Below are 15,161 nucleotides of genomic sequence, written 5' to 3'. Positions count from 1 at the left end.
GTGTGGGCCTAAAATAAGCCAGTCTCGCGAACGCGCACGTACTCGGCACTCACGTTCCCACCCATTGCGTCAGCGCGCTCCCGCGCCCTGTCCGCCAGCGCGCGTGCTCCGTGCGGGATGCTGAATTGTAGACGATGATGGCGGAAGGGGAGCACCACTGACTTTTATACGAGTTCTTCCCGCGGCCGAAGAACCGTCTACGACATCGTTTCTCTCCCTCCGAACCTTTCCCGACACGATGGGGAACGAGGCGAGCATGGAAGGAGAGGGACAGGCGGGACAAGGCGGCCCATGCACCGTTCCTGCTGCGGGTGCTCCGGCTTCCATTTCAGCACCAGCCGACTCTGGACAGCTCACCAAGCCGAGCAATGGAGCGCCTGCCGGAGGAAGTGGCACTGGACCCGGCCCGGGTATTAACAGGTAGCCGATCGAGCTAAAAAAAAAAAAAAAGTGTGGTCAGATGACAAGGGAGGTTACGCGGCGAGTGGCGTGGGGTGGCTTGCGTGGACTGGAGGTGTAGCACCGAGCAACTGCGTGTGGAGATAGACTTGAATGGGTGCTTAATTATTTATTTCAATAACCTTGTCAACTCAATTCGCCACCCACCCTGACATCAAATTTGCTGTCTTTTTCGTCCCCCCCCCAAACAACCTGCTTAGTAGCCATCGCTAAGGTGTTAGCATACAGCCTCTTTCGACTTGAACATCAGTACAACGTAAAACAGTTCGGCTTTCATACGGGCATTTCTACGCCCCTTTCCACGGCGCCTGTCCTCGGGCTTCGTTATCGAATCATGAATGAACGAGCCACATTTGTGCAGGTGATCTCTGCAACGATGTGACGCAATTTCGAGTAAAAGTCAGCGTTCGGTTTCCTTCATTTATTTTTTTTTCCTTCACACGTCGGCAACATTTCCATAAAATGTCAAAGTCATTCCCGAGAACTCTACCTCGCCTGCTGAGGCAACGTCTGGATCTTTGTGACACTGCTGTGTAAGATGACAAATGTACAAGTCTGACAGCATCATTGTTGAGCACATGCCAAGGCTGCTTAATCTATCAACTCACACTCCAAATCATTCTGCATCCACTGGGAATTGTTTACCACCAATGCACAGGAATAAGAATGGTTTTATATCCCTTTTGTGAAATACACTATGTCTGCACAGTAGTCTTTAAAATCAATGATTGTTCTCGTTTAATCATGCATAGCTTTCTAGTTTGTGTGGGTGTGTCAGAGAGATAACCCTTGGTTATATAATCTGATGTAACACATATCAACAAGACGGGAATGAAACACTTGCATCTCATCCCCCTGGTTTTTCAGAGCTAGTAATGGCTTGATTGGTGTCAAGTGAGGTGTAACATTATCTCATGGGGGGGGGGGGGCAGAGAAAGGCAGATATATATTTTGAATGATTTTTTTGGAGCTCTGCACATATGTGTTGATTTGGAAAAAGGGCCGCTACGCACCAGGCGAATGCGACTGAATTGTGGCGCTGTAGGCTACAGTGTGCGGCTTTGTGCGATTACTTTTTATGAGTGGCCAACTGTCAGCTACTAGTTTTGCTGTAATTAGAATTTTTTTTTTAACGCGGGAGCCCAATGATGAAAACAAACATAGATTGTGTTTGCCAGTGTTGTTAGTGTGAATGGTTGCACTCTGTGATTGGCCAGTCCTGGTTGTAACTAACCTCTTGCTCCAAAATGACCTGGGGTTATTATTTTTAATATAAAATGTAAGTAAAGCAATGATGTATTTTACTAACAACAATTATGGATGTGATCTTATTTCAAAACAGCTCATATTTAATTGAAGTCACGCAATGAAAGCACTGTCCCCCAAGCCAAATGTTAGTCACAATTCAAAGAAATAATGCAAAAGCAGTTATTATTTATGACAATATGAGGACACACAATAGATGTATGGCAGCGAGATCGAGATTATGTAACACCTTCCAAACAAGCTTGTGGAAGGCGGTTTTAATTTTTCTCTTGAAACACATTCTTCCAAATGTGCGTGATAATTTTAGATTGCAGATGGCCCAGCTCGTATCATTACAGAAAATGTTTGTCCAAGTTTGAGTTTTTGCCCAACTGTCCACTGCCAAATGTCACTATTTTGACTAAACCGTGCTGATACAAATTGTGTGAGCAGACGCGCTCAAAATCATATCGGTGCATTCCCAATAAAAAACAATAACATGATGTCATTAAAAAAAACAAAACCCTAATGATTTGCCAGAAGTATATTTCAAAGTCTTGTTATTCAATGTCAAATTGCACAGGACCTGTGTCATAATAGTTCCAGGACTGGCATATTTCAAATCCAAACTGTAAGCTACAACTTTTCTAATTGGAAATAAGCTTGGAGGATTCCAGTACACCTCCAAATGAGAACATCTTGAAAATATATCAATTTATATATTTGCTTGCCATGCTCTGATTAAAAGCGGAGCTCCGCTAATGGTCTGAACCTCAAAGTGCCCTGTATAATGTCGTCTGATGGCAGCCTGTAATTTTGTTGTTTTTTTTTCCCACCCTTTTAAAGTAAAATAATGCTTCTTTCCTTGCACCTTTGCCACATAATACAGTACGTGGGAGTGAAGATATACATTTGATACTGGTAGAATAATTGTAATGCACTCAACCCCAAAAAAATGCATTAGTCTTTCATCAAACTGTTTTGAGGCTTTTGAGTGGTCCGATGGGCGTTTGACTCACTGCGGGTTGTTGGCTTGGCTTGGCTTGCAGCACTTTACCAAGCAACTTATAAATGCATTGTCAATGTATAATGTTGTATGACATATACGAAAATGCACCGTCACCTTAGCGAGACAAAGGTTGCAGACAAGAGCACACACAATTCATTAACGACTCCCCCCATTACAACAGTGGCGGTTTTCAAACCTCTCAGTAAGCACTTTGCTATGAAGCAATTTGTCAAACCATAGACATAAAACTATAGACATAAAATGGGATGTTTTCCTCTGTGGATTCCCATTTGCTGATGGATGGAGGAACGCTTATCACCACTTCCATTTATATCTTATTTCATTTTTACTGATCAAGTATTCCACTCATTTTGCCCAAATCAAATATGTGAACATACAAAATGTAGACGTCTTTTTTCCCCCCCTCACAATATCTGTCTTCTCGTGAGTTTAATCTTTTATCCAGTCCAGTTGTAGCTCGGAGCTGAGATATTCGTAATGGTCGCCCTGTCAGTGTGAAATGTAATAGAGCAGTGACGGTTTGCAAAAAAAGTTCCAGTTGTGCAGCGGCCCCAAGTCGCTCGGTGACAGTGACTCACAGTGGCTAACGCTCTATTTTAATTCCTTTATTCCTGCCTTTATCTCCACTCTACTCAAACCACCGAGCCTCAACCGATACTGAGAATGTCTTTGAAGATGACGGCCATGACAATATCATATCTAAGTTGTTATGACAAGCAAATTCCTCCATACTTGTTTGAGAATACCGTAAAAGCCCAAAGGCCAGACTGACAAAGTCAACAAACATTTTCTTTTATGTCATACTAAAGTGCGGGGGACAGATTGAAAGAGTTCAAGCAAGATGCAGAAAACCTGTTGAGGTAGTCCTGATGAAATGTGTTTCCATTATCTTGTTGCATAATGAAGCTTCTCCCGATTCGTTTAGATTTATTTTCTGTAAATTGCCAGACAAAATGATGTTTATTGTAGACGCCACAATTCATTCTGCTGTGACTATTATGAGTTACATCATCAATAAAGACTAGTGAGCCCATTCCTGAAGCTCCTTTTCCACAAATTACTGTCAAAATGAGCGGCGCGGTTGTCGTAAACAAGTGCTGATTGGAAGTGAACGCAATAAATGCAGCTTGCTACAAATGTGCCCGTGTCAATTTATGGGCTATGAGTTTTAAAATGCAATAGTACTAGTGTAGAAACAATTTGTCAAATGTAATTGTCCTAAAAACAGCAAGGATTTATTCTTTCCACCAATGACTACATCTTGCACTCATCAATTTTCCCCTCATAATTTAAAATGGTCGCTATGGTGATGATTTGCAGTGACCTATTAAGCCCCGCCTCTTGCCGAAAAATGAACTGGGGTAGGCTCTGGCTCACATGTATGTTCTCTTTCAGACCACCTGCGTCAGACCAGGGGCCAAAATCCGGAGTCCACATCAGTCACGGGACAGGGGATAGACTAGCCTCCCATGACACCCCGCAGTCTGCCCCATCCTACGGGGAGCAGGGTCACATGTCCAGGAAGAACCTCCACGTGGACGTGGGTAGCGGCCGGACTGGGAGATCTCCTTCGGTATCCCCGGACCGAGGCAGCGTCCCTACCTCTCCTTATTCTGTGCCTCAAATAGCACCCATGCCCAGCAGCAAGCTGTGCCCCGTCTGTAAAACGGCCGACCTGACTGGCACTGGCGACGACAGGCCAAGCTTCAACACGTGCACACTGTGCCGCTCTACCGTGTGCAACCAGTGTGGCTTCAACCCCAACCCTCACCTCACTGAGGTAAGAACTACAACTCATTTTTTCCATCATACCCAGCCATCTAGATAATCATAAAAAAAAAAAGTCCATTTTCCAAACTGAATTTGAGTAAGCTTTAATTTCTTGGATTCTATTAAAAAATGGTCGCCTCCGTTTTGGGAAATAAGACACAGAAGGCACCCCTTTCCAGCATAGTTCCACAAAAACCATAATGCAAGAAAAAGTCTCTCTTGACAATTAGAATCTTCCGTTGACACAATAAAATCTACTCACCACCAATCATAGGCTCATATGTCTAAGGTTACTAAATATAATGTACTGTACGTAACCCTCAGAAACGCTAGCGCTATCCTTCTTGAGAGACACTAATGAGCATCCAAATGATGCCCTGAGCTTTGACCAAATCAAACTTTTTTTTTTATAGCCTCACTGAACAGTTCCTCATTGAAATGCATCTTGAGCATCATTTCTGTCAACAGGTAGAGGACAAAGACTTTCGCCTTCATCCGAAAATAAATCACTCGGCTAATTTGAATTAGACTATGCTTCACTGTGACTCCAAGTCAAGTTTGGCTGTGTCATCTGTCTCAAAGTTTTACATCATCTCCGATGATTCACGCTGAACATTACGGCCAAGATCCGCCGTCACTTAAGTTGACCTGAAGGCTTGTAGAGCAGTTGCAGGTTGGGTAAATATGTACTTGAAGTGTGAAAGGTTGCCTTTACAAACCATAGATTTACTGTAAACAATTGTTATGACGTAATATGCGAGCGTACGGCTTTGCAGGAATGTGATTACAAAGGTCTGAGGATATAGTTATTTTGCATCAGAATGGGTTTATCTATTTTTTGGGGATGATTCATATGCATCTGAAATTGTTTTTGCAGGTGACAAATGTCAAAACCTTGGCGGAGGTTGATTGCGCTCCGTGGAGTAAGTGTAGGGGTTGGCGTTGTGCGAGAAATGGTCGAGGGAGACAGTAAAGAATAGCTCATGGCAGGCAGAGGGGGAGGACGTGGCAGCGTGGAGGACTGCGGAGGTTGGATGTTATGCCACAGCCTTGGTGAGCTTGTCAGATGCCGAGAGAGCAACACAGTGTGAAAGCGGCCTTCCTCTGGAGATCGGAAGATTAACAGTAGCGCTCTAACCTACTGTACTTAGAATGGATTTGACTTTTCCCTCACTGAAACATATCTTAGTAGCTTTAATCTTTGTTCATGAAATTGATTATGGCCACAGTTTCACTGGATCAGTGTAAAAGAAGAAAATACTGGAAAAATTGACCTTCTGGAATACCCATTCATCCCTTTTTTTTTTTTTACTCTCATGACTTTTATGCTTATGGTGTCCCTAAATATTTGTGTGACTAATTAGACTAAGATGGTTGCCGGTATTTTCAATGCTTTGAAATTCAAACAAATCAGAAGTCAACCAATCTTCGAACAAATTGGGTCAAAGGTTTCTTTTTCAGTGGTTCCACTGTCATGTACAGATATTTACTCGACATGCTTTAGATTACAGAGACACTATGTGCCAATCTCTACGGAAGAGGATTTCCCTTTCAATTTGCCGATTATAGTGCCGGTAACCAGGGGACATTCCATATTTTGGATTTTTTTTTTTCTATCCCCATCTCATGATTAAAAAATAGAGCAGTTTCTTTTGTATTCATCAACAAATATCATGTCACATCATTCTTGTTAATAAGAAAGAAATCAAATAGTCCGATCTAGAGATTTCTACTGGCACTTTGAGGTTTGTTAGTCACAGCGTCAATGATGTGTCTGCAGACGCAATTGCCGATAATGACAACATCTTACGTAGATAACATCAAGGTGTAGGTATGAGTCATAGCTATATTTACAGTAAAGTGCGTTTGTACGCACCGGGGAAGATGGTGCTTTCCGGGTAAGAGGGACTTGGTCATTATTTCAGATGGGAAATATGATCGAGAGCCGAGAAGAAACGAGACGGAGAGAGGGGAAAAAAAAACAACAATAGAAAACCAAAGCTCAGCGAGATAAAGTAGCGCAGAAAGTCCCTAATGACAAAGTTCCCCTCACTATAAGACAGGAGAACATGTGCTTCATAATTGGACCGCTTTCTATTAATAGATCTCTACCTCGGTTCCAAGGTGGAAAGATGTGGATGGAAAAGGGTGACCATGCAGTTAGGATTTTAGAATGTGTTTATTTGAAAGCTGTCTTGGAACTGCTTCTGCGTCTTTTTCTTTTCTCAGGGAAAAAGAGGGAAAAAAAAAAAAAAGCTTGCGATGATGAATCCACAGGAAGCATTTCAGAAATGTTATTTAATTAAGTGTGTTGTGCCTCAGGGTAGTTCAAAATATAATTTCCTCAAATTCATTAAAATGCCGAACCTCACGCCTTTCCAGTTCGCGATGAGAACCTGTGAAGAAACGATGTGCCGTAATGTTGAGTTTCACATCTAATCATTTTTTTTTCTGTGTGGCAAATAGCATACGATACATTTGAATATGAAATGATAATTATGAGTTTGATGATTCATCCCAAATGTTTTTTCTTGCCATTCTATTTTACTGAGAATTATTTCATGGCAAGTGAGAAAAGAAACTTCAAAGTAAATATTTACATAATTTATGACCATCCCGTCCAAGTTATGTCGTAAATTTGCCTATAATGTCAAGCTGCAGCTTAAAGTGGACAAACAGTGTGAACTGGGTCAAGAATCCATCTGAGACTCTTCTGTCTGAATTTTGCATATACTGAAACATGTAGCAAGGAGAAGTGCTCGAAAATAAATCTGGGACACTGGTTTAATTATTATCCCCTAACTCACTGTCTTTTAGGTTTCTTCATGGTATAATTACCGCCAGGTTAGATACGGCTCTCAAAAAAGACATTTTGAAAAATGATGTATTTGAAAATTTGTTGACAATTTTTACTTAGCTTCCCAATTACAATTACACAGTGAATGTTTTTTTGTTGTTGTTTTTTTTCAAAAATGGGAATTACTCGATATTACACATAGAGGCCAGAATTAATCTCATAAACCGACACCACTCTCCGGTATGCAGGACCCCAGCATAATTCCGAGTCATTTCATTATAACACATTGACCGTGCCTATTTTCACACATAAATCAAGACTGTTTAGTTCAGCAGCCAAGTAGAGATTAACACAGTCAGAGATTGAAGGAACGTCAATGTGTTTTGGCCTAATTTGAGCATAATTAATCAGTATTCAAAATGCATTGTGATCTCAAAGAGGGACCTTCTTCACATTTGAGTCTGTTTCAGTTTGTTATCCAATTAGCTACCTTGAGCAAGTATGTACTCAGTCTGAATGAGTCGAAAACGTCGACATAAATATTAGTCAGAAATAATTCCAAACATTAACAACTAACCACCGATGACAACAGTATTTTATTTTTATCTTATTTCTTGGTAGCATATTTATTATAAATCGTTTTTGAAGATCCAATAGATTGATGCTATGGGAGAAGTAGCATCTTGAAATATTAAAAAATTCTTCTTGAAGGAAAATTGGATGTCATTTTTGATTATGGCTAAATTGTCTGTATTTTGACATTAGGATTTTTATTATGATGAATGAAGTCATTGTTTTCCAATCTTCCACAAAAAATTCAAACGACAGACCATCGTAGGAGAGAAGGGACAGTGAAGGAGGAAAGAGAGCTGTTATGTGCAGAGTGCTGTTTTTTTTCTCTGATGGAGATCAGATTTCATAAAGATCCACATGATTGCCTCATAACAAGGGGGACGCGGAGAGAAATGAAAGAGAGAGATGAGGCGGAGAGGAAGCCAGAGCCACAATGAAAGTGATAAATAGTTCCTTGCTGTCCCTGTAGCGGCATTCTTTATTTTTCCGCTTTGTTTTTTTTTCCACACCGCAATAAGCTTAACTTGTTTGATTATCCCAACAACTGTAATTTGGAAAAGGAAAATAGACCATGGCAAATGACAGAAAGAGGATTTTCTATTTTGGAATCACTGATTGGATAATGTTTTGTTGCTCCACATTCTCTTCACATTGCTTCTCAGACTTCACAGTTTTCTTGTTGACTGACAGAGAAAAGCATGACCTCATCACTATTTGTATTTAGGATTGGCAGGAGACCAGACAGGGGCTCACATGCTGCTGTGCGTGTGACTTACTCTGTCTGTGCTGACCTACTGAGTGAGAATGACTGTCACATGTCACTCCTCATATGCATTGAAAATATTGGACTCATAGCATATTACTTGTCTGAGAAGGTTCGGATTCCCTTTTTTGATCGACATACACATACATACAGTTATATACAGTTATTATGTGCCTCGATGGAGCCGAGCAAAAGTTTTCTGCAGCAAAACTGTCAAGGAAATGACCACAGCCGAAGAAAAGAAGAATAGAGTGGGTAGGAGGATTTTAATGAGGAAGGCAACACATAGTGAGATGAAATGGTAAAAGAGATGAGATATAGAAAAGGCACAAGAACGACCTTGGTTCTATTAAGACAGGCCAGAAATCATTTTGCTGGTCAAATTTATCTACTTCTTGTTGCTGTTTTCTAGTAAATTCCCCTCCTGAGGCAAAGGGCAGCTTAAATCCTTATTTAATTCGATATTTTACAGTACTCATTATTTAATTCCGTGCCCCTCCATACAGTAAAGAGCCTGTCCTTGCATGCATTGGATAAAGTATCGAGAAGAAACGTTGTATGTCACATAAAGTGAGCTTGAAAAATGAGAATACGAGGCAGTCAATGAAGTCGCTGACAGATTGGATATTATCTTTAACAACTTTCTGTGTAGATGTGGAGTGACCCTACCAGTAGATTTGGAGGATGTTTGTGGTCGTCGAGGGTCTAACAGAATACAGCGCATCTCGTATCATCATTTCCTTATGCTTCTATTTTCTCTGTGTTTATTTTAGGTGCAGGAGTGGCTATGCCTGAACTGTCAGATGCAGAGAGCGTTGGGGATGGATATGACCACACCACGTTCCAAGAGTCAACAACAGATCAACTCTCCTTCTCATGCTGCCAAACCAGAACCTAAACCCGATGCTTCTCCTCAGCCCAGCCCTCAGACAACTCCTCAGACTCGGCCAGGACAGACACATCCGGCTTCGGGCCCTTCTAAACAGACGGGTCCAGCCGGTCCGGGTCAGCACTCAGTAAAGTTGCCTCCAGGGGCGGTGCCTCTCCCCGGCATGGCCAAAGCCCCGTCGCAGCCCGATTTGTCGCGCAACTCCCCTGCCCACCAGCCCCAGCACCCTCGCCAGGACCAGACGCGCAGCGCAGGCAGCTCTCCTTCACGACAGCCTCCACCCCCTGAGCAGACTTTTGGGAAATTATTTGGCTTTGGTGCTTCTCTCCTTAACCAAGCCAGTACGCTTATATCCGAGACCACTCAAGCCCAACCACCACCCCCGAAACAGGCCCCCAAACCAGGCGGACCTCACGGTCCAGGACCCGGGACACCCAAACACTCAGGACCTCCATCTGCACAACAAGGGTCTCGAGCTCCACCTCAGCAGCAAGCCGCCCCTCCAGATTCCTCCAAACCCAAAGCATGTTGTCCTCTTTGCAAAACGGCTCTGAATATCGGCAACACAAGCGAGCAAGCCAACTACAACACGTGCACCCAGTGCCACTCCAAAGTTTGCAACATGTGCGGATTCAACCCCACTCCACACCTAGTCGAGGTAAGATCCGAATCCGTTTCCAGCGGCGTTCTGCTGACTGTTTACTTTTCTTCTTCTATTTCACAATCTATCAATAAGCCTCTGTAAGTAATGCTGTGTCATATTATTGCCCAGAGGGTCGTGTAGTTATGAATTTGCGGCTGTCTGTCGTCGGTGAGAAAATGTCCAAATTCCTGCGTGGATGATGAATTGTTTGGCTTGAGGTGGCGTAAAAGGCCATCAATCGCTTCTTTTCACCTCCCGTTACTCGGGCTCGTTTCATGCTCCATCATAAAGCCTTTTGTGGAACTTGATGATTCATGTTTCAGCATATACGACACATCTTTTCAGTCGGAAAAGACTGACTGAAAGACTTTTTTTGAAACCTAATGCTTGATATTTTGCTTCTACTGTAAGTTAACGATAACTTTGTGGGAGTAACAGTTTGGGTAAAGTTTCTGTTCCAGTATAGCAAAGTCCATTTCGACAATTGTTTGTCTGCCATGTTGGAAGTTGAAATCGAGAGGATACGGTAGGCATTGAATGTTTCTCCGTATAAATGTGTTCCAATTTCCTTCGATGTGCTTAGATGAGAACTAAAAAAAAAAAAACTTGGTTAAAGCATCATAAACATCTGCGATCCCTACGCAAGTCAAACATCTCTCACTGCCAAACTGTGTGTGAAGACAATTGGATATAAAAGCGAAACTCTTTCACTTAATGACCCGGAATAGTTGCCAGCTTGGCTTACTTCAGCAAAAAAAAAAAAAAAACAGCAATGACTTTGCTAAACATTAGCCGGAATGGTAGACGATGGTTAGCGTGGCGGCAAAACTGATGCCGGTGAATATTTGTACCTCTCACCTTTATTGCAGCAGACGAACACCCAACTGTAAGTCACTATTTTTTTTATGTTGGCTATCAAATCTCTCTCTTAAAATACTCAATAAGCAGTCAAATAAAACATTGCATCAACCTGGAAGCAAACAAAGCCAGGTTATCACATTATTTTGCCAATGTCATAAATGTTTTTTTCTTTCAGAGCCGGTCGTCAAATTACGCAACAGAATTCCAATAGAATGACGAAAATAATATATATATATATATTTTTTTTCATGGCCAAAACCTGCTTTCTTAGGCGTCTTGCTTGTCACAAGCTCCAGTGCGGACCATTCATAGATCGCTATGGAAACAGCGAGATGCTTTGTTATGCCAGACGTCCCTTTTATGCTTTATTGTTCATGGAGCTAACAATCTACCAAACTTTTAGACGACTTCTACAGTTTTGTCGTGGGTTGTTTCTCCTCCATTCGCTACATTCCAAATCTCATTGCAGAAAGACGGTGGATTTTACAGAGCTGTGAACACATTTTGTGTCCGTTCCAAGCAAATTGGAAGATGGCGTTTTTGAATCCAGCTTGATTTCCACAGTGCGTTTGACACAGTCCTCATCCTCTTCCCAACGCTGCAAATTTGATTGCTCTGTATCTCGGCATTATACCAACACCCGAGCTTGCATACAAAATTCATCTGCCTGTCTCACCAGGGTTTTGTTCAGGCCAGCGAACAAACTTGAAAGTGCCACTAGGGGCATCTTGTCTCATCTTAACCCCATTCCCATTCATTTGCATATCCACGAGCATAGATGTGATGATTCATGATTATAATGTGAGATAAACATAAGTATTGACGCAAAATATAGTTACTTCACAAATGACAACTTGCATAATTCATCCTCAAACATAGATGCTCCTCTTTAATCTGTGACAAAACAATGAGCCAGCGTCTGTGTGAAAAAGAGCGGAGGAGGAGACAACCGATCGAGGTGATAAATGGAGAGTGAAAATCGGAGATAATGAATGCGCGGACGGCAACTTTGTTGTGTCGTAAAATATTCCTCATCAATTAGTGGCCAAAGTCATGCTCGGCTCATATATGAGATGTCCTTGCGTCGGGGAGTTTCTCCTCCTCCATTACGCCGCTCAAGGAGATTAAGAGCAACCTTGTCTCGTTTTTCTTTTCCCTGGAGTTTACAGGGGACTACATGCGTCTTCATCTCTCGCAGGAAGACAAGCGAGCAAAGTCAAAGCTTGAATGTGTAAATATGTATCTGACATCATTTATTGTGTTCGAGTGAACTCTCTGTAACATTATTTGCACATGGATACATTGCATTTAGAGTTTTAAAGATATATACACAGAGGCAGGGGGCGCTTAAAACATCATTAGTAAAAATATGTCATTTTTCACAGAGCAATAGAAAATGTGTAGAGAAACATAGTCCATCAATTATTCAATGAGGGAGAATATTATAAATAGTTCATGCAGTGTGGAGCAGCGAGAGAGCTGCGTTTGATTTCTCGTGCCACATAAGGTCAATATATTGGTGCAGGTGCAGGAGGAGAGAATTCAATGCAGACACGTCTTGTGAGATGTTGAAACATCAAAATTAAGCAAACCCTCATCCTTAATGAGGATGAGGAGGACAGAGAATATCAACAAAAAAGAGAACTTGGTATATTTTCTCCATCCTGATACATATTTGTTCCCCCCGACAGCGATATTTGTTCCCATGACAGCACATTGGGGATTTATCCATCAATCAATTTTCTATAGCGCTTATCCTGTTCAAGGTCGTTGCGAGCTGGAGTCCATCCCAGCCGACTTTGGCCAAAAGGCAAACTAGACTGGTGGCTTCTAAGTCACAGACATTGAACAAAACTTGTCTTTTTAGCATCGCTGTCATGTTAACTCAAATGAGATTGACATCATAATTTCTAGCAACAAATATGAATGTGACATTCACTTGTGGGGTTTTTTTTTTTTTTTTTCCCTAGTCTTGTAATTCCAGTTCACTAAAGTCTCATTCTTTAACATGCTCGGCTGTGACAAAGCAATTCTAGTCTGCACTTTTTATTATTTGCAACACCATCTGCAATAACTACGCTTCAGCTCATTTTGTGTGCCAGCAACTCAGGATGCGCTCAAACGGTTAACGTTTAGCACCGGATGAAATGTAAAGAAAAAAAAAAGATACCCTTCAAAGACAATATTTATTTCAACGCCATTAACATTTCTCATGACAATTGCCGCTGTTTTACCGTATACTGAAAAAGCAAGGCCTATATTTGCAAATACGTTAGCTACTCTCACATGTATTGATGAACATGTCATTCTAATTCTCCAACACGCTGGAAGTGTTTTCTGAAGGTTGGCAGCGGCCCGCATCTCCCTCAAGAGTTCCTTCCAAAGCCAGATGGCTGGCGGCATGTCGCGTCCAAGCCTGCCGTGCGCAGCCTGGCTGCTCCCAAAGTGACGATGGTACACTAGCAAGCCATTCAAACAGCCATCCGTCACCCCCAGTCAGCTGCTTGACGCCTTTTAATACGTCCAAATCCCTTTGCGTTGCCTTATTTTGCAGATCACGTCCGCTACGGTAATTGAAGGAGCCGTGTGTATTTGAAGAATACCGACAAACTGAATTGAATGAATTCTGGTGGTGGGTTATGTAAACAGGAGGATTTCAAATATTGCAAATGGCTGCATTTGTAGTCATTGTAAAATGGCAATTAAACAAAACAAAAAGAAAATGCTGCTTTAAAAGTAACCCAAATTGGACCAAGCTAACTGTGTGGTGAAAAGTAATTCACATTTTATTTCTAGATCAGAAAAACATTCCCTTTAATTGTGCTGTGATGCTGTTTATCTCTTTCTCAGTTGTCATCATCCTCACATGGTCTTCTTGTCAGCACTCCTCCAAATGCATTCCTCACTTGAAGACTACTTTCAGATGACATTGATTGAGTTGGCAATTACTTGTGGTTGGATTGCTCTCTGTTGATATTGCAACGTAAATGTTGCTTAGCCCTCTTGTTCCTGCGTGTGCAGTGTTTTTTTTTTTTTTTTTAAACAGCAACAGCAGGGAGAGCATTTTAAAACCTCTGCACATAATACGATAACATTGCAGGAGGTGATTTGGATATAATAGAAAATAACAGAGGCAGTGAGTTTAATATATGTGTGTGTGTATACGTGTGTGAGTAGGGATGGGCGGGGGATTTCTGATTTAGGAGCTAATAGCCGAGTCTTTCTTAATCTGTTGAGGGAGTGCAGCGATCCCCTCGAGTACACAACATTGTAATGCTCCACCTACACAAATAAGCGCCATTGGAGAGTAGTATGCCCGCTTGTGTGATCGCACAAATACAAAGTCTTAAAAGTAAATATGTTTGAGTCGAGTCGTTGGAATGGTAAAACAAAAGTTGATTGTTTGCATTTCAGATGAAATAGGATAATTGTGAATTTCTACATGGTGATGTCAAATTCACAGAGAAGTTAATGATGGATTTTTTTTCAATGCCTCAGCTGTAGACAGGAAGTGGCAAGCGGTGACTGTTTCCTGTTGAGATTATGTGGTACCCAGCACAGATGGCATGCTGGTTTGGTGGCTTAGACAACGGTCACTCTCATTTCTAGACTCGCTTGGCAATAAAATGAACTTACAGTGATTTCATCAAAATTGCTATTGCAACAATAACAATAATATACGGTAATACTAAAAGATAGGATCATAACAATTCTTACAGTTTTTTAGTGCCCTGGGTCATCTTAATTGGTTTGCCTTCTTGTAAACTTGAGTGTGAAAGGAAATTGGTGGGAGGAAAATGCCCAAGTCGCACATTTGGACACAGCAAATGCATTTTTATGTGGTTGATTCTGCTAAGCCACCATGCGGCATGCAATTCATTTTTCACAAGGTGTCTCTGAAGTCAACCTCCACCTGTTCCCACTTTTAGCTGCACTAGCAGCCTCTTTTGATGAATGACTATCCGAGAAGCGTATAGAACCTCAATGACCGATTCCTCCTCCATCCTTTGCTGTGGTGTTTTATGCCTCCGTCATCTTTCTCTTACCTTATGAGTGATTCTCAGCATTGCCTTAATCACCTTTTCAGATCTCATCATCTTCAAGGCCCGGTGGCTATGCTAACGAGTTTTA

The 15,161-nt window shown here is 41.8% G+C and overlaps 1 protein-coding gene across 1 annotated transcript in view; it reads left to right on the top strand.

Annotated features, from left to right (window-relative positions):
* The first annotated feature begins 175 nt into the window (after positions 1-175).
* bsnb (bassoon (presynaptic cytomatrix protein) b) overlaps positions 176-15,161 on the top strand; it is a 37,733-nt gene continuing 22,747 nt past the window's right edge. Inside the window, exons 1-3 of the mRNA XM_085924762.1 lie at positions 176-420; positions 4,130-4,514; positions 9,411-10,184. Of these exons, the coding sequence (XP_085780888.1) occupies positions 239-420; positions 4,130-4,514; positions 9,411-10,184 (1,341 nt within the window). The 5' untranslated portion in view covers positions 176-238. The remainder of the gene's footprint in view (positions 421-4,129; positions 4,515-9,410; positions 10,185-15,161) is intronic.

Source organism: Syngnathus leptorhynchus, chromosome 11 (assembly GCF_054491065.1).
Source record: "Syngnathus leptorhynchus isolate UIUO chromosome 11, UIUO_Slep, whole genome shotgun sequence".
In the NCBI taxonomy this organism is placed as follows: domain Eukaryota; kingdom Metazoa; phylum Chordata; class Actinopteri; order Syngnathiformes; family Syngnathidae; genus Syngnathus; species Syngnathus leptorhynchus.
The sequence above is the reverse complement of the archived record's forward strand: the minus strand, read 5'-3'. Positions and strand labels throughout refer to the sequence as shown.